Source organism: Phasianus colchicus, chromosome 3 (genome assembly GCF_987193195.1).
Source record: "Phasianus colchicus chromosome 3, bPhaCol1.hap1.1, whole genome shotgun sequence".
Lineage (NCBI taxonomy): Eukaryota > Metazoa > Chordata > Aves > Galliformes > Phasianidae > Phasianus > Phasianus colchicus.
This window is the reverse complement of record NC_143438.1, coordinates 81,165,447-81,186,211: the sequence shown is the minus strand read 5'-3', so window position 1 is coordinate 81,186,211 and position 20,765 is coordinate 81,165,447. Positions and strand designations below refer to the sequence as shown.

Sequence of the window (20,765 nt, the reverse complement as noted above, 5' to 3'; positions counted from 1 at the left end):
GGAAAAAAAAAATCTCTAGTCCCATCTGACATCTATAGTGGTATGCACTCATACTCTCTGCCAAGATGAGCTCCAGCATCTTCCAAAAAATGGATTACATGTGGCACTATTAAAATAGATACTGCTGGGCTGGGGCCACTGCATTTGTTTCAGTTTCTGCTGTTGTATTCTCCTCCATCTGACTTCTGATGGAGGCACCACAGGGCTGGCTTGCAGCACGTGCTGTGTCGCAAGAGGGCGGGAGGCAGCAGGGCCTGCCCTGGCTGCTGGAAGAGTCAGCACACATCTGTCCTTCAGGTTTTCCTGCTGGTGGTGGTGTCCCATATCAGCATTCAGAGGGTTGAGTCAGGAAAGACATACGCTGCTTTGTGAAGTATGACAGCTAATAGCTGTTATGTCTGAGCAGCTGGACACGTGTGCTGGTCTTAACGGCCTGCCGCCTTTTTAGCCCTCTTTTCACTCAGTGGTGATGACAGTGCTTCTTTAGGAAAGAAAAAACTGTTTAGATTAAAACTGGTAGTGCGACTGTTTCCCAGGGTAGCTTATGGGAGCTCAGTGACATGGGGAAATGCTTAAGCTGCGCGGAGGAATGCGTGGCATGGCTGAGTCACCACGCAGCCGCCGGCTGCGCTCCTCAGCATTGAAGGAAGTGGGAATCCCAGGCAGCCCGACTGCATGCTGACGGATGGGGTCGGCCCCTCTGAAAGCAAAAGCAGTGGATCGAGGAGCGAGCATTGCAGGAGCGTTGTGCTGGGCGGCATTTCACCTGTCTGCTAACAGCCCACATGGCATTGCAGTGTTCACACCTGTGTGATAGATGGGGCCATCGCGTTTTCCCAGCTATGGGTGGGAGCAGGGAGGGGATTTTCAATTAAAGTGTGAATACATTAGGATTGATTACAAATAGAGCTATTTGTTTATGCTGCCTAAGAAAGTATTAGCTGTGAGCGTGGTGCGCTTAATCATTGTGGAAGGAAGCATGAAAGTTAATAAAGCACAGTGCTGATCCTTACAGCGGGATGTGAGCTTTGGGTTAGTTCTGCAGTTATTTTAGTTTTAAACCATAGCTCTTATTTTAAAAGCATGTATGTTTTGGATTGTAATGTGTTTGAATGGTGCAGCTAGGGCCCCGTATGAGCCGTCACCCACATGGGCACAGAATGCCACCGCAGCGCAGACATGGGTGGTGCCGGAGCAGTAAGTGTGGCCACTGCCAGCGTTGTCCTCAAGGCAAGAGGCCAGGAGATTTCTGGAAATCAGTGCTCTGTTGGTGATCCCATTTCTCAGGTGTGGGTGGGCCCCAGACCCATTGCCAGATGCTAGTGGAGCTAGTGGGTTGTGTGGAGCCGTCCACAGGAGCCAGAAGCTGTGGCCTGGGAGGATCCAAGGTAGTGCAGTCAAGCCTCCCTGTGGCCCTCAAGTGTTGCTGGCTGATGGGCGTGAGTGGTTCTGGGAACAGAACTGGAAAGAAGGAGGTTCTGGAAGAGCCTCCTTAAACCTTGGATGTTTTCTCTGCTCCTTAAGCCCCCCTGCCAGCTCATTGCCTCCTGGAGATCTCACTGGATCAGTCACTGAAGATGGAGGTGAAACCAAGCCCATAGCAGGTGTGCTGCTATTGACAGTGGGACCAGAGCAGCCCCAAAGGAAGGAGTATTGTGCTGCCCTGCGGCAGCACGTAGACATGTCAGCCCCGTCTGTACTCGATCCTTTATACTTCCTGCTACTGCTGATTTTATTTCCCTCGGCCTTCTGTGCCAGATGCCTCCAGCTCTGCTTTGCAGTTGCCCTGGAGCTGCATGTCTGCCACATGGTCTGTAGGATCCTTCCCCACGTGATGCTTTTGTAGCCACTGTCTTCTCTGAGTCTGTACTTAAGCATGCAGAGCTATCTGCTGCCAGTCAGTTAGGTCGGCTTTGCATGCTGCCCACGAATCAGCAGCAGTAAAATTAGCATGTTCATTTTAAGAATTTCAAAGAAATAGGTGTTTGCCAAGGGGGATCAGAAATGAGTCTTTCTGTACTGCACTTTGAGGTGGTGTTGAGTGACCTTAAAACACTTAGGCTGAAACTGCGGAGAAATTTGTCCATGAGGGGGATGCCTGGTGCAGTGCACGGGCTGCAGCATCTCATGATGGATATTGCTCTACTCTGGGTCTGCTTGTGTTATATTTGCAGGTTCTCCCCGAAGTGAGTGGAAATTTTGTGCCCATACATCAAGGTTAGGATGAGACGCTCTCTCTCTGTATGCATGATGTAGATAAATTGCTTGATGACCATGAACCATGCTATTCCAGAGCTAGGCAATAAATCACAGGTTCAGCTTTAAAAAGCACAAACGAGAGCAAGATGCTAACTGGTTTTCGGGTGGGAAATGGTCAACAAAATCTTTTTATTTTCTTTCAAAAATCTGTCCTAACATCAGCAAATCAGATATGAAAGAAAGAGGGCCCACTACAAAACGTCACTGACATATGGAGGTCGCTCTTCCACTGGCCTCTTTCTCTGCTTTCCTTTGTGCTCTGATTCTGCCACTGACGTTTGGTGGATATTGTTGCATTCTGGGATATTATCAGGATTTTACATTTTTAGTTTGCTAATGATAGCTATCATTAGAATACACCAAGAGTAAGCCCTATGACTGGTGTATTCCAGCCCTGGGGGTATTCTATTTTAGGTGTTTATTAAAATTTACTGTCATACAATATACAGTGAAAGCAGTGAGCTTCAGACCTACTATGTGAAAATGAATTCTTTAAGATGGCTTTTTTTTTTTTTTCCCCATGTGCTATGTAACTGCTGACTGTAGAGCTGGGACGTGGGTGATTGTCAATGTGCCACACTGAGAAATGATTCCATGCCACTCGCATGGGATGTGTATATATGTGTTTTAACCAAAGTTGAGATACGATTTTAAAGAATGTACTTTGAAGTCTGTTTTGTAGTTTTAATTAATGCAACGAGGGTTTTTATTTTACTCTCAGTGGAGATAATCTTAATCCATTCACAGTGACCTTTTCTTGTGCAAATTAGCTGTACACGCTTGTTTAAGCAAATGGGCCTTTGCAAGATGTCTCTTCTTAAAGACGGAGTTTATAATTGAAAATTGGCTTACTCCCATCTGTCTGGCCTGGGTGAGAATACTAACATAGATCTAGGTTTTTTTATATAGAAGTATAATCATATAGAGATTCATATATATATATACACACACACACACACACACAAATCCAAAAAACTTGCTGTGCCTGCAGACTATGGTTAAATTAGATTATTACTGTTAGGAAATGTCAGTGCCACAAGTTAGTGTCAAAATCACATCTGTCTCTGGAGTCTAGGAGGAAAGGTTATTTAGTCCTTTTGTCTCAAGCTGGGCATTCCAGCAAGGTCAATGCCATTTGCAGTTCTTCAGGTTTGCCAGAAGTACAATTAGCTAATAACTGGATGGGAACCATTAGGATTTGATGTGTATTTTTGGTAAACGGTTTTGAAGTGATTGATGGAGTCGGGAAAATAAACAGAAGAATCTTAAAGTTCTAGTTCAGAGGAGCAGGGGTCATTGCAGCTATGGTTAATTGCCAAAATTTGTCTGCTGAAGCAGTTTATCCCTCCTCCTCCCACCACCCTTCACAATAACCACCAAGAGAGTCATTGTAACGCTTCCCTTCTTTCAGTGTCTGGTTGATAAGGAAGATTTGTATGGCAGAGTTTGAGAATTTTTTGCTTTGTACAAACCTATTATGCAGGAACAAACACAGTTGTGCATGACTTTGACTAAGTCTGGATAGAAATCAGGTTCACAGGGGTGCTGTGACAATGTCTTTGGTATAAATGCTTTTAATCCAAGTTTATTGTTAGAATTCGTGCACACCTATGTACGTAGATAGTGCATATTTTTTTCAAAAGCAAGATTATTTCCTTGGTTCTCAGTGTCCTTACTGCTCTCATAATGTTCTCCCATGGTGGCTGCTCCTTGGGGCTGGAGAAGAGTGAGTGAGTGAGAGGGTCACGTTGCGTGTGCACGCATGCACACAGGAGCTAGTTAACCTGGAGGTGGGCTCCTGGGGCAGGGATGATTTTATCCAGATGTGTCTCAACAGCTGTTTGCATTTTCATGCCCAGTTACTCTAGGACTCACCGCTAATTCAATTTTCTCTTTTCTCTCCTGTTCTTGTTAGGTATGATTACCGTGAAATGCTGCACAATGCCACTTTCTGTCTGGTTCCCCGTGGCCGCAGGCTTGGCTCTTTCAGGTTTCTAGAAGCCTTGCAGGTAAGAGCTGCAGCTTAAAGCATTGGTTTCGCTGGCTGCAATTCGACATGCAATCGCAGGGGGGTGGGGAGGAGGAAAATGTCTTTCATTTCCCTCGTGGACAGTAATCCACTTTGCGAAAGACTCTATTCATACTTCTGGAGCAATTGGCAGCTTCTTCCCAGGAGGGGCTGAGCACAGTGTTCATCTGAAGGTTGAATTGCATTACCTCCAGGAAAAAGGTTTCCCTGAATATGGTGAAGCCGAAAGGTTGGACCAGCTTAGAGCTGTATTTTATAAAGCTGTGAGACTTCCCATGGGGATGGTGACCTCTGCAAGTAAGCCTTGGGGTAGTAAAATAGCTCTTCCTTGTCACTTAGCCAAAACAGACTTGCTCTTGCTTCAGCTTTCATTGCTGCTTGCTGAGCTTTCTGAAGGTGGTCTGGAGGTTGTAGAGCTCCAGATGGAATCATCATGGAGAGATGGATGTAGACTGATCTTGGGGAGTTTGCAGCATGTTTTGGACAGCACCCAAATCCTCTTCACCTTCTAAAAGCACTTTTGGTTCATAGTCTCCCTTTTTTACTGTTGACCAGCAGAAGAGGGCAGTGCAGTGGGGCTCTTGGGTCTCTGTAGCAGCCAGGTTCAGCAGTGTGATGATCAGGTTTCTGTCTCCAGGCTGGCTGACACTGAGCCATGCTGGATGCAGACAGCGTGACCTTTTTTTTTTTTGCAAGCATCAGCTCATCCCTGGGGTCCTAAGCTTCGCTCAATTGTACAGATGCTGCAGCTCCCCTCTGGGATTTGCATCTGGATTGCCTGCTTGTAAGAGCCAGAGTGGAAGGCACTCCATTCCAGCGGAAGGCTGAGGCATTTTTTGATGTCAGAGAGGAGGCAGATGAGGACACTGTAGCGGGTCCTGCCTTTAGGCACTGTTTTGCCATTTGAGAAGTGTCCTGGAGTTGACAATAGAGCTATCAGTGAATAGCATCACAGCACTTCTCTTAGAATCATAGAATCATAGAATCATTTGAGTTGGAAGGGAACTGAAAGTCCATCTAGTCCACCTCCCCTGCAATGAAAAGGGACACCTACAGCTAGAGCAGGGTGCTCAGAACCCCATCTTGCCTGACCTTGAATGTCTGCAGGGATGGGGCATCTGTCACATCTCTGGGCAAGCTGTTCCAGTGCTTCACTACCCTTATTGTAAAAAACTTCTTCCTTATATCCAGTTTAATTTCCCCTCTTTTAGTTTAAAACTTTCTCCCCTTGTCCTATCACAACAGACCTCTTCATTAACCACAAAGTATTCCAGTTGCTATCACAGAATACTGTTTACCACAATGAAGAGCACCATTCAGGTACCTAAGTGTAGGTGTATGATGTCATATTTGAAGCCCAGCAGCACCCTTTTGACTTTCCACTGCTTCTCCTGAAGGATTCAGATCTCCTATTAGGTGTTTTCATGTCTGCTGACTTTGGGTGAGTGTCTTGGATATCCTAGAGCATTTTAAAGCATTGAACGCTTACATTTAGTCTACAAATCAACACGTGCTAACCTTCCAGAGGTCCAGGTTCTGGACTGTCATTTCCCTCTTTGCTCTGCTCAGGTGAAGTTAAATAGCCCTCACAGAATGATAGGATCATAGAATGGCATGGGTTGGAAGGGACCTCAAGGATTATCAAGATCCAACATCAACCTCCAGATCTGGTACTAGACCAGGTTGCCCAGGGCCCCATCCAACCTGGTCTTCAACACCTCCAGGGACAGGGCATCCAAAGCTTGTCTGGGCAGTCTGCTCCAGCACCTTACTGCTCTCTCTGTGAATAACTTCCCCGTGACAGCCAATCTAAATCTTCTTCCTTCAGCTTAAAACCATTCCCCCTTGTCCTATCACTGTCTACCCAAGTAAAAAGTTGACTCCCCTCCTCTCCAGAGTTTGTAGGCTCTCTTTAGGTACTGGAAGGCTGCAGTGGGGTTACCCCACAGCCTTCTCTTCTCCAGGCTGAACAAGCCCAGCTCCCTCAGCCTATCTTCGTAGGGGAGGTAGGGAGCTCTCAAAGTGCTGTTTCCTCTCTAGCCTCTTTGGAGAGAGAAGTCAGTTTCTTTGGAATGACAAGTGGCTTCAGATCCTTCTGAAAAACACCGCTTAGCATTTTTCTTGAGTGGGCTACAAGTCATGCAGCTCTTGTTAGATAAATCTTCTCAAGAGAAGAAAGTAGAGAGCATACCTCACTGTTCAGAACTTGGAGGCTTCAGATCGGCCAAGATAAAATGCAGGCATTGAGGATTTTCCTGCCAGAGTAGCAGCAGTATACACTGATTATGACGAATTCCCAATTTCTGTCTGACTCCAGGGCATGTTAAAAAACATAATCCACATTAGTGAAATGTTTTAAACATGAAAACACATTGCTAAGTGTTTTCTGGTTGGCTTTTTTTCATGCACTAATGTCATTTCCTCACCGAAGATCACAGTTCTTTACTCATTTTAAGCACTGCTGTAATGCAGATATGTGGCTAGTCTAAGATCCTCTGTGTATGTTAAAAAGGAAGATACAGCAGCCTGTAAATTTGCCTTTATGCCATTCTTCAGAAGGTACAGGGCAACAGACCTCAGACTGGGCCATATTCAGAGCTCACAAGCTTGGCTTTATCCAAAGAAAATGAACCAAAGCACAGGCTGATGCAGATCCTCCGGTAACAGGTTGTTTCATCACTTCAGCAGACTTTTGGCTGGGATCTTACATTGTCATCCAGCTATAGGGAATGTCATAGTGATCGTTTATTTATGGAAACACAGCGCCATTTACCAAATATTTGCAAACTTGCTCTCAGTGTAGAGGACTTTACACAACTCATAAAATAATTTAGATAAACCATACTGATTAGAAATAGATACTAAACTTACATGCTTTTTGTTTGTTTTAAGACCAAAAGCAATTATTGTTTTTATAGGCAGATAATGAAAGATGAGTTGTGTTTGTGCAGTCACTTCTGTTCAGAGAGCTGTTATCAAGCAGGATGGGGAGTTCACTCCTCCTACATGGAAGAAGCACTCAGGAATTAAATACAAGGGCTGCTCCAAAAGCAGTGCCTCCTATTGTATGATGTTGGCCCCTGACATCAGAGGCAAATGGTGATGGTATAACAGTAGAGTCTGAACCTTCCCGCCAATACCCAGTTACATGTTGTTGCTGTGTGACAGATGACAGCTGAGGGGCAGTTTGACAAAATGGCATCTGACATGGAAATGCATATGAAGCAAAGGGGTGGAATTGAATTCTTCCATGTGGAAAAAACGGCACCCGGTGACATTCATCGACACTTGCTGAACATTTATGGAGACCAAACAGTGAAGTGAGCACAGTGAGGCAGTGGCTGGTGCATTCCAGCAGTATGAAGAAGCTTGAGGGAGCTAGGTCCCTGCTGTATTCTTCCCAAAGCCACTGAAGGCCGTTGGTTTGTATTAAATCCACTAGGGTTATGTTTACAGAATTTTAACAGCTTTGCCCTCAGCTGTTAGCATAAGCACCACATTTCAAAAGCCACTCTACATGCCAACTGCACTTTTGCTTAACTTTAATAATCCTAAAAAGGAAAAACATGGGAATGTGGGATATGATCTCTGATTTCTTCACCTTGTTGCCTTGCCATCTGACGACCTTGCATGAGTGTTGGGAAGAACCAATGAAGAAAACAGTAATTGCACTGGGGCTTGGGCTAATTGTTGGCTGAGCTGGGGTACACCTACTAACGAGTGCAGTGGTTCTGTGCAGGCTGCCTGTGTACCTGTGATGCTCAGCAATGGATGGGAACTGCCATTCTCAGAAGTGATTGATTGGAAGCAGGCTGCCGTCATCGGGGATGAGAGGTTGCTATTACAGGTAAGAAAAAGACAGCGACCATCAGCAGATCAGTTGATGGTTGTCTGCTGCCGCCTAAACAGACAAGGAAGATGAATCCAAAAGGTCAGAGCTGTAAAAGAATTTTTATCATGAAGGGATTGTCTGTGTCATGCCAGTGATGAACTCATTTAATATGACATCATTCGTGTTCTGACCTGAAGGTCACTGCAGCCAGTAGGCCACATGCTTGAACGCAGGAGGCTTTTTTATTTTGCCTAAGAGCTTGACATTTTCTCTGGTAGATGCCTCTCCCAAGCAGGGCTGTCTGGAGCTGGAACTGTGGGAAAGGAGAAGAAGCTGAAGGCAGTTCCTGCTCTCCTTCAGAAAGAGCTGGACCTCAGGGCTCCGCCAGTGCTGCAAAAATGGCTGGCAGGCTTGAAGGCCTCCTCAGCAAAGCCATCTCTCAGGCCAGAGTTAATACCTGACAGTTTTGTGAGAAGGAGATCCTGAATCTTTTTGACATCCAGAACATGCAGCACTTCTTTCTGAAGCAGTGCTCACATGGCTTCATTGTTAATCTCCCCAAGATCATGGAATAGAAGCGAGCTGAGAAACTAGAAATGCCCTCTTACCTTCAGCATCTGCTTTTGTCTTTAAATCCACTAGGTGTTTTTTTCTCTTTCCCTGGCGGACACCGTAGTCTTTTCAAATTCTTTATAGATTTTTAAAGAATGTAGAGAAGTTGATATTTGGAAAAGTTCTTGAAAAATTGCTTTCCTCGAAGCAGCGTTTGTTGGAACACCGTTGCTCAGCCCAAAGCTGAGACCTACGAGATCTGCAGTAACCACTGTGCATCTTGTCTGTAGTCATTCTGCATCAGTACCACTAATGTTCTTCCTGACCTCTTGAAAATGTATTAATAAGGACAAGACAACATTTAGAACTCTTTTTACAAAAAGTGGATTTTGCAGCTTTGGGGTAGAGTGTGCTATTTGCAGAGCACATAACACACTAGTGCACAGTGGCTTGTCCCATGGGAAGAAGGGTTCTGTTATTATTAACTCATTTCCAAAGTGGTGAGCTGTTTCCATCTGTGGAGAGGAGTGTTCAGAGGTGCAGGTGGGTTGGCACCCAGAAATTGAAGTACCTTTAAAAATCTCATTAGATGCCTACTTACTTGTCTGAAGATGTAAATATTTGTGAAGAGCTGGCCTAGCAAGCCTTATGAAGTGCTTCCTGTTATCAATAATGAGACACAAGCTGCAACCGAAAGAAAGATGTTTGGATTTTGCTTCAGTGGACAGCATGTTTTTTTCTGAGCAAAATTATTTCTCTCTTTAAATGATAATAATTTGCTGATCTTCATGCTTTCCGGTAACATGCCATTCGCTCTCCTCACAGCTGCTTCCATATTGAACAGCTACTGCACCATTATTAACACTGTTTTTAAAGAGCTGGCAGAGGGCCTGAATGTCTGCTCTGGGAAATGTTTTTGTTATGTTACAGTTTTTCATTTCCTGTTTTAGAGCAGCTCGGTTGTTTTTATTTGCATATTCTCCTCATCATAGCACTAGGAGAATTTAATCCAGCCTTTCTGCATTTATTTTTGCAAGGTGGTTGTTCTCTTTCCCCGACTTACTACTGAAATGACCTTTTATTAAGACGTCATCCAGTTCTAGTAATTCCAGTGTAATCCTGCCAGATTAGTATTAATACATCATTTTCCCCACCTGTCTATCTGGACAAGTAGATTAATAACTAATAAGCAAATGCAGTTAAAATGGGAGCTCTGATTTTCCTTTCCAGCTGTTGCAAGGAAGTGGGCACCAAGGCTTTTTTTTAACCTTGGCACTGGCATTGCCCGACTGCAAGCATAGGCTGGTCTGTGAAACCCTGACTTCTTGCAGTACCCTTCTTAGTCAGAGTAGCCTTCACATTCAGGAGTATAGTGGTGAATGCGTATTGATTTCTGCTTTTGCTCTCACCTGTATTTACACACATGTGAGGCTATAAATAATACGATTGAATGTTTAAGTTTTTAGAAAAAGATGCTGTATTGCCACTGTGAAGTGAGTTTAATTGTATGATTGTTTTTGGTAATGATCATGGGTGTGATTAATATGTATGTGTGGATAGCCAGTATAGATTCATAGAATCATAGAATGGCCTGGGTTGAAAAGGACCTCAAAGATCATATCGTTTCAGCCCCACTGCCATGGGCAGGGTTGCCTAGAGACACTACATTCATTATCCCAGTACTTACTGGAACTTATTGAAAAAGTAACGAAGAGAAAGAGTATTCCCCTCCCTGAATAAAATTAGGTGCAGTTAAACACCATTCTGCAACAGCAATGTGGTTGGTTAAAAAAACACATATGAAAGCCTGGGTTTGGCTTCTGTTTTTCATACTTTTTTGAAGGGAAGGTGAAATAGGAAATTGTTTGATTGAAGAGAACATGAAACCAAATAATGATCATTGCCACCTCTCAGAATGTTTTAGGAATAAGCAAAGTGTTTTTGACCAGGGAAGGGTGGATGTGTTGGGTTGCAGTTAAATTTCAGAGTGAGCTAGGATGTGCAAAGAGCATCACACAGCCGAGGCATATACTTGTACAGCTCACGACTGAGCTGAAAGCTCTGTGAAAAATGGCTATCTGAAAGTGACCTAATTCGAAATCACAAAGAGAGTAGGTGCGAAGGCACAGCTCCTCATTCCTGGAAGAAATGAGCACAGATGCGCAAAATATCTTAGAGGCCTTTCCAGTGCTGTGAGTAGCCCTTGTAATTGAAGCAAATTGCAGTTAAATTCCCTTGATAATGTCAATTTGCACTGTCAAAGTAGCGTACTGGAGGCCGTGGTCAAGGTTCTAAGAAGTTAACCAGTGGCATGTATGCTCATTAGCTTCCTTCCAGTGTGGAAGAGGGATGTGGGGATAGGAGGTGGAAGGGAAGCCCTTTTGTGATCCAGCCAGCAGTCCCATTTTTCAATCACAAGGCACTGCAGCAGGACAAATAGGGTTTTCTTTGTAAGGCAACATAAAACGTTGCTTTAACGGAGAAGGGAAAAAGAAAGCAGTGTTTTCCCTTGTGAATATCAGGTGTTGTGAGAGACATTGCTCTTTCCTCCCACAGTAATGAGTAAAATGCAATTTGATCCACAGGTTCCCAAAAAGTGGAGTCTTGCTTCAGATGTTGCTGTGTTTTCCTCAGGGCACTTAGTATTGCCATGCTGTGGTAAATGCAATTCCAGATCCCTTTAATATACTCTGAGAGTGGGGATTATCGTTGGACCCAGAGTCCTGCAGGTTCCAGTCTGCTGAACTGCCAGTCCATGAAAAGCTGTGCGTGAGGGATTTATGGAGGAGCTGCTCACTGTGCCACAGCACAGTGCTGGGGAGTGATGGGGAGAGGGAATTTCTGCTTCCATAGAAACAACCAAAAACTGAGAGAAAGCAAATTAAGAAAAGAAAATCATATATTCTAATGTGCCAGTACCAAAGGTTGTAAAGGGCTGTGTCTCATCTGTATCTCCATCAGGGCTCTGTTGGCACACACATCGTGTTGGATAGGAGTGCTGAAGCTGTGCAGCTTGCTAATAGAGGAGAGGGCTTGTCAGCAGCATATTAATTTGATGAGACTGCGTTGTTTTCTGAAGCTTCTGACTATATTACATCTTGTATTACAGATTCCTTCTACAATCAGGTCTATCCATCAGGATAAAATCCTAGCACTTAGACAGCAGACACAGTTCTTGTGGGAGGCTTATTTTTCTTCAGTTGAGAAGATTGTATTGACTACACTAGAGGTGAGTAAAAGCTGTCTGGGATCGTGCAGAGCAATGAGGTTTCCTTAGCCATCCAGCTGCTCCAGTGCTCAGCCAGCATCAGACCGTGGGTCCCATGACATGCAATTGGTCACTGGGGGAAACACTCAGTGTCTTGCTAAGTTTTCTTCCCTAAGGAAATACTTCCTTCGTGGTTGGTATCCACATTAGAGAGCTGACATGGTGAAGAATGGGAGCTGTCTAACACAAGGAAAAGTTGTCATGTGTGATCTTGCCTTCACAAGACTTTATGGCTTACGAATCACTGTCCTTGTCATTGGTAGTAGATATGTTTCTTAAAGAAACCTTTCTAGAATTCATTTCAGAAAAAATAGGCTGTGAAGCTTCTTGACCATTTCATAGACCATTGATGTCTTGTGATGGGGCTGTCAGTCTGGCTGAAGGAAAATAGGGGCTGGTAGGTTACTGTGTTTTATCTTCATACACAGGATAAGGGAAAGGCTTCTATAAAATATTAATAAATAATCATAATTAGACTGCTATTAAACAGGGAGACAGATGATCTAGAATGTGGAAAGAATTCTTTCTGAATTCAAGGGACACAGAAAAGATAAAAGGCTCTTTAGAAGTAGGGCCCAAGATACAATTTCAAAAGCAGTTTTCTCTTCTAATTGTTTTGCAGTTTTGCACTAAAATTTTTGACACACTGTTACCACTGAAAGGGGCTTGCTTTATAGGTGCCAGTGTATTTGTCTTAGGCTAATTCTTCTTCAGTTGCAGCCCTCTTTGTGCAGGGTTGTAAAGTCCCCCTTTTCCTTGCAGACTGTGAAGGAGTGCTGCTGCCCATGCTTTGTCGGGGGAGGTTGCCCATGGCAGACTCACTTCCAGCTGCTACAGGACAGTCATTTAGATTTTCCTATGCTGGTGAAGAAAATCAGCCAGGGAACATTTATGGAGCCCATGGCATAGCTGTCCTTGCAGCACTCTTTCCTTGTCCCCCCATGGCTTCATTCATGCTGCCTAATGGAAATAGCTCTTCACCCTTAGTCTCCCCATGAGCGCTGATGAGGTAGTGGTAATTATCACAGCCCACAAAAAGATCAGACTAGCAAAGCTGGAAGACCACATGACAGCTCTTGGAGTCTAATTCACCCTTAAAGAGGTACCCCTAGAGACAACCAGGCGCCCGTCATCTGCCCCTTCCCTGGGTACACCCCATTAAGGATTGCTAAAAGGAGAAGGCTGCACAGCTCTCCTCACTGCCCCTCTCCTACTTGTGCTGGGCTGATCCAAGAGACAGCCCCCATGGCCTTGGCATCCATCACATCACGCTCCAGTGCACACAGGTGTGATTTTAAGTCTGCCTGGACCAGCTACAACATTGACCCATATGAGTGCTCAGGGGACAAGAACACCTGTAATAAAGCTCAAGCAGCTGGATATGCAACAAGCTGGAGTTCCTGCTCGGAGGCATAAAAGAGGAAAAGAAAAACAGAAATCTTCCTGCAAGGTTTAATTTAATGGAACCAAGTAATGTACACTTGGTGTTGAAGTTATCTTCTGGGTTTTTCCATTTGTTTGCAAGGGTGGTTTTGCTTTGAGGGCTTTAGGTTTTTGTTTTGTTTTGTTTTATTCAAGATTCTTAAAATTTGTAAAGACAGCTACAGGGAATTTTGTTCATATGAACAGATACTCATTTCACATTTCAGCTTGTCCAGAGTTAATTTTCCTTAGAAAAGGAATAAAACAGCAGAGAGTGATTTTTGCTGTCTGAAATCTGCAAGCAATATATGCTCTTTTTAAAACCTAAGTTTTAAATTCCTAGCAAGAATATTTTTTTCTGGCTGATGTTATCCATCTTCTCTTGTAACACTGTGGTGTTAGAGTGCTCTGATGATACTTGCAGCTTGCTTCAGTGCTGTGCCATGTGGTTATCAGTGTAGCAAAAGCCTTCACCAGTTCAGGATATCTGCCTTGTATCCTGGATACATGTGGAAACATGAGATCACATCTTCAGGTCCTTAACCTTTTCACAGCATTTAGTAACCTGAGCCAAACGGCTCATAGCCCAGAATGGGAGGTTTGAAGTGTTTGGCCAGTAAGCCCTCCTGCAGGTCCAGAGGAGCTGCCTGGTGCCATCCACATGGTGTGGGTTAGGAGATGGGCGATCATGTGGATCTGTTCTAGTAGCAGCACTATGCATACACACATGCCAGTGAATCTGCACTTTTTCAGCTTGGTCTGTGAAAACAAGCCCCAGAAACACACACCTAAGTACCTGTGCAGCATGCTCAGTGCTCTGCTCAGGAAGAGAAAGGAGGGGAGAGGACAGCACAAAGGGCATACAAGAAATGTGTGGTGCTTGGCTGAGGCATATTAGGAAAAGGCAGCGATTAAGGTAGTATATGAACTTTTTGAAATATGAAGGTGAGGGAGACAAAAATATTGGATTATTAATGAATTCCAAAAGAAATCTTAAAAAAGGGAGATCTCAATGGAGTTCATAACACCTTCCTTCTCTTATTAAACTTCCTGTCATGCCTCACCATTGGAGACAGTGTATAGCTGCTGTCTGTCCCTGCAATGTGGGTAATACTGTGCACTCTGAATTCTAATTGATCGATCCCCCATGTGATCTTTTTTTTATACACTTCTGCTCTCTTTCTGCCAAGTTGCCTTTTCTCCCCTCTATCACTGCAGACAGCTAGATTTCTTATGTAGACCAGGAGTGTGATAAATTAATCCCCGTTGGTGAGCTGTGATGTATGGTGCAGGCCAGCTCCCGTGGTCGGGAGATTTGTATGCCTGCTGTGCACCGAGGGCCACGTACCCTGCGTGGCATCAGGGTCTGCTCCACGTTAGAGCTGCTCATGCTCTGGGTGCACTGAGGCAGGGCTGAATGCGAGCCATGTGTTTCCCCTGCAGCCTTGTTGGCTACCAGCTCAATGGAAATCTCCGCCGTCTGTGAAAACCTCCTGACCATGTAAATTCGCAGACTTCCCCTTATCTGATTATGCTCCTGTTCTGAGAAAACAGGAGGAAGGAGCTGCAGTATTTAGGCTTCGTGGTAAACACTCGAAAATAACTGCTTTCTAGGTTCTGTCTTTGTTCAGGGGTATAACTTGCAGATGGGGAAACAGCAGTCAATTTCTTTTTTCCCTCGCTACTCCCACCACATAGGAGGTCTGACAACTGATACACCTCACTTTCCAAATAGCCAGATCCGCTCCTGTCAGTGATGGAAATATGGTAATTAAGTCTGTTATTCCCACACAAAAATAAGTTAAATTAACTTAGACATGTCAGCAAATTGCTGCATGTTAGTAATGCTAGTTGACTGTAGGCAAAATCAAGACAAGCATACAAACGCCTGACATTTGCCCCAAGTTAACTGTACTTACATGGCCGCCAGCAGTGGATTGTCTAGCAGAAGATAACTAATGCTTTAATTAATTTTATTTTATTTTTTGTTATAGCAGTCAAGAATTTCAGGGAGATACCTGATCATGTTCTGTACTCAGCAAGTGTCCTTGAACTCAACTGCTTGCAGAGATTTCTAGATTACTTAGACTGGAGCAGCTGCTTTTCTTTGGCTTTTGTTAGTTGAGGTCTTTTTGCTTGCTTTTGTTTTTTCCTATGCTGTAGGTATAGACTTGATTTAGTGTCATAGACTGTAAGGCCAGAATGGACCAAGGGATCAGAGTTGCTTCAGAGCTAAAGGGTTTCACCCAGATAAGCCAAGGGTAAGGCCAGAGAGACCCAACATGTTGCTGGCATTTGAGCCCTGTGCAGTGCATAAACCACCAATTCCACGAAATCTCCTTAGGAGATCCCAGAAGATGAGCTGCAGAAGGAGGCAAGGAAATCTTGCTTAGCTGTCTTAGCAGAGGATTCTCCCTTCAGCATCCCCCAGCCCCTTCCAATATCTTGTTGCCAGACCTGCCAATCTCTCATGTTTCAAAGGAAGGCAAATCTGTAAGAACGTGTGGCCCAACAGCAGATTGCACTTAGAAGATTGTGTCTTGTTGGGCTGCTGAATTTGTCTAGTTTTAACTTCCCACTGCTGAATGTTGTTATGCCTTTGCAGCAAGTTTGGGAAAGCTCTTGGTGTAAGAACCAGACTGGTTCTTACATAATAGCAATTGATCTGAAGTAGCTGCAATTAGTTTTACAAATACAAATTAATTATGTGGCTGTGTATCTTTCTTGTGGCCTGTGGTATTCCAGATGATAAAGTAGATGACCTAGCAAACTGGTCTGCCCTTAAAAGTCTGGGAATCCATGTCTGTGGCCCTCCACAAAGATAGACAGCAGAGTTGCTAAAAGATCTTCTTTTTCAGCCAAGGAGCTGTTGCTGAACTGAGACGTAGAATCAGTGATGTATCTGAATACTAATAACCCTTTATAATAAGCAAAAATGAATAATTAGTGCAGCTTGATTTGCTGAAAGTCTTTGTGGTTTTGAATGCTCTTGTTATCTCAAAATAATACCTAGCTTTGTAATGCCATCCTAAAATAATTATCTTGTGTGAGTTCTGGATAGTAAAACTGACAATGCACTAATCAGGCATACTACCACTAACTCACTCTAATAGATGAAACGATTGACTTTAAATAAAGAATGCAGTGAATTGCAAGGTCCCCACATCCACAGAGACTAATGAGGTGCTCCGAAGCCTACTGCACAAAGCCTGAGCTGCTGGAGTGTGGTGCCGCAGTGTACTGGTTCCATGTCATTTTGAGAGAGATTAAGCAGGAATGTCTTAGAATTTGTGTGACTCAGCTTTCTGCAAACTGAATGATGATTCCAATCATTTGGAATCCCTGAAGCTTCTACTAGTGACTATTAGAGTCTGTTAACAGTCATTGCCTCTCTTGTTTTCCAGATTATTCAGGACAGAATATTTAAGCACATATCACGTAACAGCTTAATATGGAACAAACATCCTGGAGGGTTATTTGTACTGCCACAGTATTCCTCATATCTGGGAGATTTTCCTTACTACTATGCTAATCTCGGTGAGTGAACTCTTCCTACACTGCAGTGGTATTTGGAATATCATTGATTCTTGAATAGGATGTGCCAGGCGACTTACCATTCATTTCTAGTTAATGATGCTTTCTCTTTCCATTCCCTGCTCACTGCAAACTGGAGTGTCTCTGACTCATCAACATGCATCATGTGCCTCTCGCTTGCAAATATTGTTTTGAAAAAAAATTGGGTCCCTTCATACTTTTCAGTTGCCGGTAATTAATGCCTGAGTTACTGACCCATTCGTGGCCCAAGGGGACATAAGAAGGATAAGTTTTTTTGCTTACTTTGTTTATTTGTGTTTGGAAATTGGAAAAGTGGTAATTTACCCATGACACTTATAATTGGAGTGCATAGTGGGTATGGATTTATTCTCCATACTTTGTGTCCTCTTGCAGATTCCAGTAGAAGGAATGAATAGAAGTTAGGTCCGTGGCTTTTTCTGAAACAGATTCAGTGATGAATTCTGTGGGGGAATGTGTCTGCAGTCTGAAGTGATCCTGCTTATGAGACTGCTTCCACTTTTGGCACAGGCTGTGCCATCCCACTTGTGTGGATCTGTGCTGCCCACCTGCTAAAAATTCACAGCTATCATGATAAAGAAGGAGAAGAAGGTTTCTGTGGGAATTTTAATGAAAAATGACTATGACCCCAGACAGATGAATGTAGATAAGACTGAGAGCAGTAATGAAGGACAGAAGCCAGTACGACCTGTTATTTCAGGCAGGAAAGTAAATCACAGCAAGACAAAAATATGAGAATTGAAAGGCAAGGATGTAAACAGAATTGTCAGCTCAGGAGGTATCTGAAGATGCCCGTGGATGGGGATTGATCCACAAAGAGCAAAAGCCTTACAGCAGCTGTAATAGAACTAAGGAAACAGAATATAGTTCTGGAAATCAGGGATGTACCTGTAGAAAATGTCATGCATCCAGAGCCAGGCAGCAAAACCAGACAGCCGATGTCAAGAAAGAAATTTCATTGAGCAAACTAAGTATTACCTGTGGGGCAATCTGGATGAAGGAGAGAAATCACAGGACATCTGTGGAAATAACAAGAGGAGGCAGTAATTGCATTGGAGTCAGGTATTTCAGAGGAGGTGGGAGTTAAAGAGAAGTGTCATCTCTGATCCATGACTTAAAGAGATGACCTAAAAGATTGGGAAGGTTTGCATTAAGCGTAGGTTGTTTTACCATCTCCAAGGCCTTTAATGCTGAGAATGCTAATACTAATACTAATATTTAATAATAAATGGGGCAATTTTGTCTTTACTGAATGCATATCTGTTTGCTTTAGGTCTGAAGCCTCTCCCCACATTCACTGCCGTTATCCATGCAGTAACTCCTCTGGTTTCCCAATCTCAGCCTGTGCTGAAACTCCTGGTTGCTGTAGCCAAGTCCCAGTACTGTGCACAGGTAAGCAGCACTGTTTGTCAGTCACATTGGTGACAGAATTACTCTCCCAGGAGCGAACAGCCTATTGATTTCAGGTCTTCTCAGTCTACATTCAACCCTTGTTTCTGTTCTCATGTTTCCTTTCTCTGAGATGTCTAGTGTCTGTGACCTGCATGCATGGGAAACAAAAGTTCTGAGTATAATGTGGTTGGAACAGAGACAATAATGAAACCCCTTTGTTTCAGGAGACAGGTAGAACAATGATTGCACTTTGAAGATCAGGTTTGTGTATGCTGCAAAATGCAAAACGATGTCTGTGTCTCAAGAGTCTTTACATGATTACCTTTCCTCCTGCTGTGGCTCTTAGACTCTGCAGTGCCAAGATTTTGGCTCCTCTAAAGGAAACCTCAAGGAGTTCAGTGGGAGTACCCTCTTACAATGGAGAATCACAAGTATTTTAGCCAAAGTAAATCAGTGACATCCATGTGGCCTGGCTTAAACTGAGACTTCCTGAGTTCTTGTTCAGCTTCCATTTACTTGAGAGGATGTATATAATTAGGATGAATGAAATTACTGTAGGAAGTGTTTTTATACAGATTTGTATCATTCTTGTTAGTCTGGACATTCAAAATCTGGAGATCTGAATCTGTATGGCTTGGACTGCATTGCCACAAGCAGTGTCTGATCGTGGTCCAATATTCTCTTTCAGATTATTGTTTTATGGAATTGTGATAAACCCCTCCCAGCCAAACACCGCTGGCCTGCCACTTCTGTGCCTGTCATAGTCATTGAAGGAGAGAGCAAGGTGAGTGGACAGAAGCATCATAAAAGATTGCGTATTTTCACTGATGGGACCCAAATTTATTTTTCCATCTGCATTGATGAAAGCTTTGTAGTTCCCAACTACACGACAGACCCTTTCTGTTCCTTGGCCCCTTGTGTCAGCTTGGTCACAGAGTCATATTTCATGCACATGGCCATGCTCTCAGAAATCCTCAGCATGGCAATCAGTACCAGCAGCTTGAGATTCACAGGGATCCTATTTTGAAATGTGGTCATGAGAGTGGGTAGTTCTGACCTTGTCTTTGGAAATTACTCCCTGCAGATGCATGGAAGTGGTGATGCAACTGGATTCACTGAGTTTTAGAGTCAGAGGCAAGGCTTGGGGATCAGCTACAGACTCAAAAACGGAGAAAAAGATGAGAGTGAAGAGTACTAACCCACCTTTGAAAAGTACCTTCCTTCATGGCCCTGTAGGATACTTCTGTCAGCGAGGGGATCCTACCATGAAACAAAGGAAGGGACAAGGGCTGCTTTCTTGGAAATGAAACCACTGTGTCATCTCCTGTTGTGCAACAGACTTGTTTGTTTGCAATTCCACAGAGCTGAAACAGACAGCACTCAAATTAGAAAAGAGGCTTCTTTTAAAAATCCACAGTGGAGTGGATGATTCCTCTCCAAAGTCAGGCCTGAGAGAAGCAGGGCTGCTTCTGTGGGCTCTTGGGCTCTGATTGACACACTTGTGGGCTGGTTCCCTTTGTCATCTCTATCATCTGGCTCTCAGGCTCTGTATTTGCAAACAGAACTTTCAGCTGCTTTGGCTGTACAATCCTGTTTAGAATTCATGGTTATATCTTTGGTCTTTTGCCCCAGTCACCTTAACAAGGGGAGAACAAGGGCCCTGCAAAGTTTTCATCTAATGGCATGTGCCTCTAGCTAGCCTTATATATGTATCAGGAGAGTTGCTGCAGGACTGAGAAAGGCTGTAGTGGTTTTTGAGCTTTTGGAACACTGCACGTTTTTTCTTCCTTTCTGGAAAGCTTGCAGAGGTGAGATAGAGGAGAAAACCTTTGACCAGTTCCTCTGCGTTTGTAGAAATTGGCCCAGGCACTGTTTAGATTACAGATGAGTCTCCTGAGTACACAAAGGTGTGTTTATAGTGGACAGTCTCATCTCTCTAATATCCCAACATACGCCAATGGCTTCTTGTGCAGAAAAGCTGCTTGTTCGGACAAAGTGTGCAGAGCCAGAGCTGTCCAATTCAGAGGTTGTACAAAGGAACTACTTTTTTCATCTTCAGACTTAACTGAAGCATACTGGCAGGCACAGTCACTACGTGCAGGGGACCGCAGAGGTCTGCCTTTACCTAACCTGCACTCCCGTCCTTGAAATCAAGATATATTATCACAAGCATTTTACAACAGAGAGCTTTAATGACCTAAAAAAAACAGCTGGGTAATTCTGTCTGTTTTCCACGGTCTATAAATGAATAGGGTGAGAACCTTGGTCTCCCGCTGGCTCTTGTTCTGCTTTGCCTCTGCATAAGCAAAGCAAAACTGCCAGCACCTGCCAGCTCACCTCTCCCTCACAGCCATGGCCTCCCAGGAGTGCGGCCCATCACAGCAGTGAAGAGATGCTCTCCAGACAGACACTGTGAACCTCCTAACATGGAGGCAGAG

At 43.9% G+C, this 20,765-nt stretch overlaps 1 protein-coding gene across 1 annotated transcript in view; it reads left to right on the top strand.

The window, feature by feature from the left end:
• Positions 1 to 20,765, top strand: part of EXT1 (exostosin glycosyltransferase 1) — a 161,647-nt gene that overhangs the window by 130,524 nt on the left and 10,358 nt on the right. The window contains exons 2-7 of the mRNA XM_031591153.2: positions 4,175 to 4,268; positions 8,028 to 8,135; positions 11,782 to 11,901; positions 16,767 to 16,899; positions 18,209 to 18,327; positions 19,016 to 19,111. Coding sequence (XP_031447013.1) covers positions 4,175 to 4,268; positions 8,028 to 8,135; positions 11,782 to 11,901; positions 16,767 to 16,899; positions 18,209 to 18,327; positions 19,016 to 19,111 — 670 coding nt within the window. The remainder of the gene's footprint in view (positions 1 to 4,174; positions 4,269 to 8,027; positions 8,136 to 11,781; positions 11,902 to 16,766; positions 16,900 to 18,208; positions 18,328 to 19,015; positions 19,112 to 20,765) is intronic.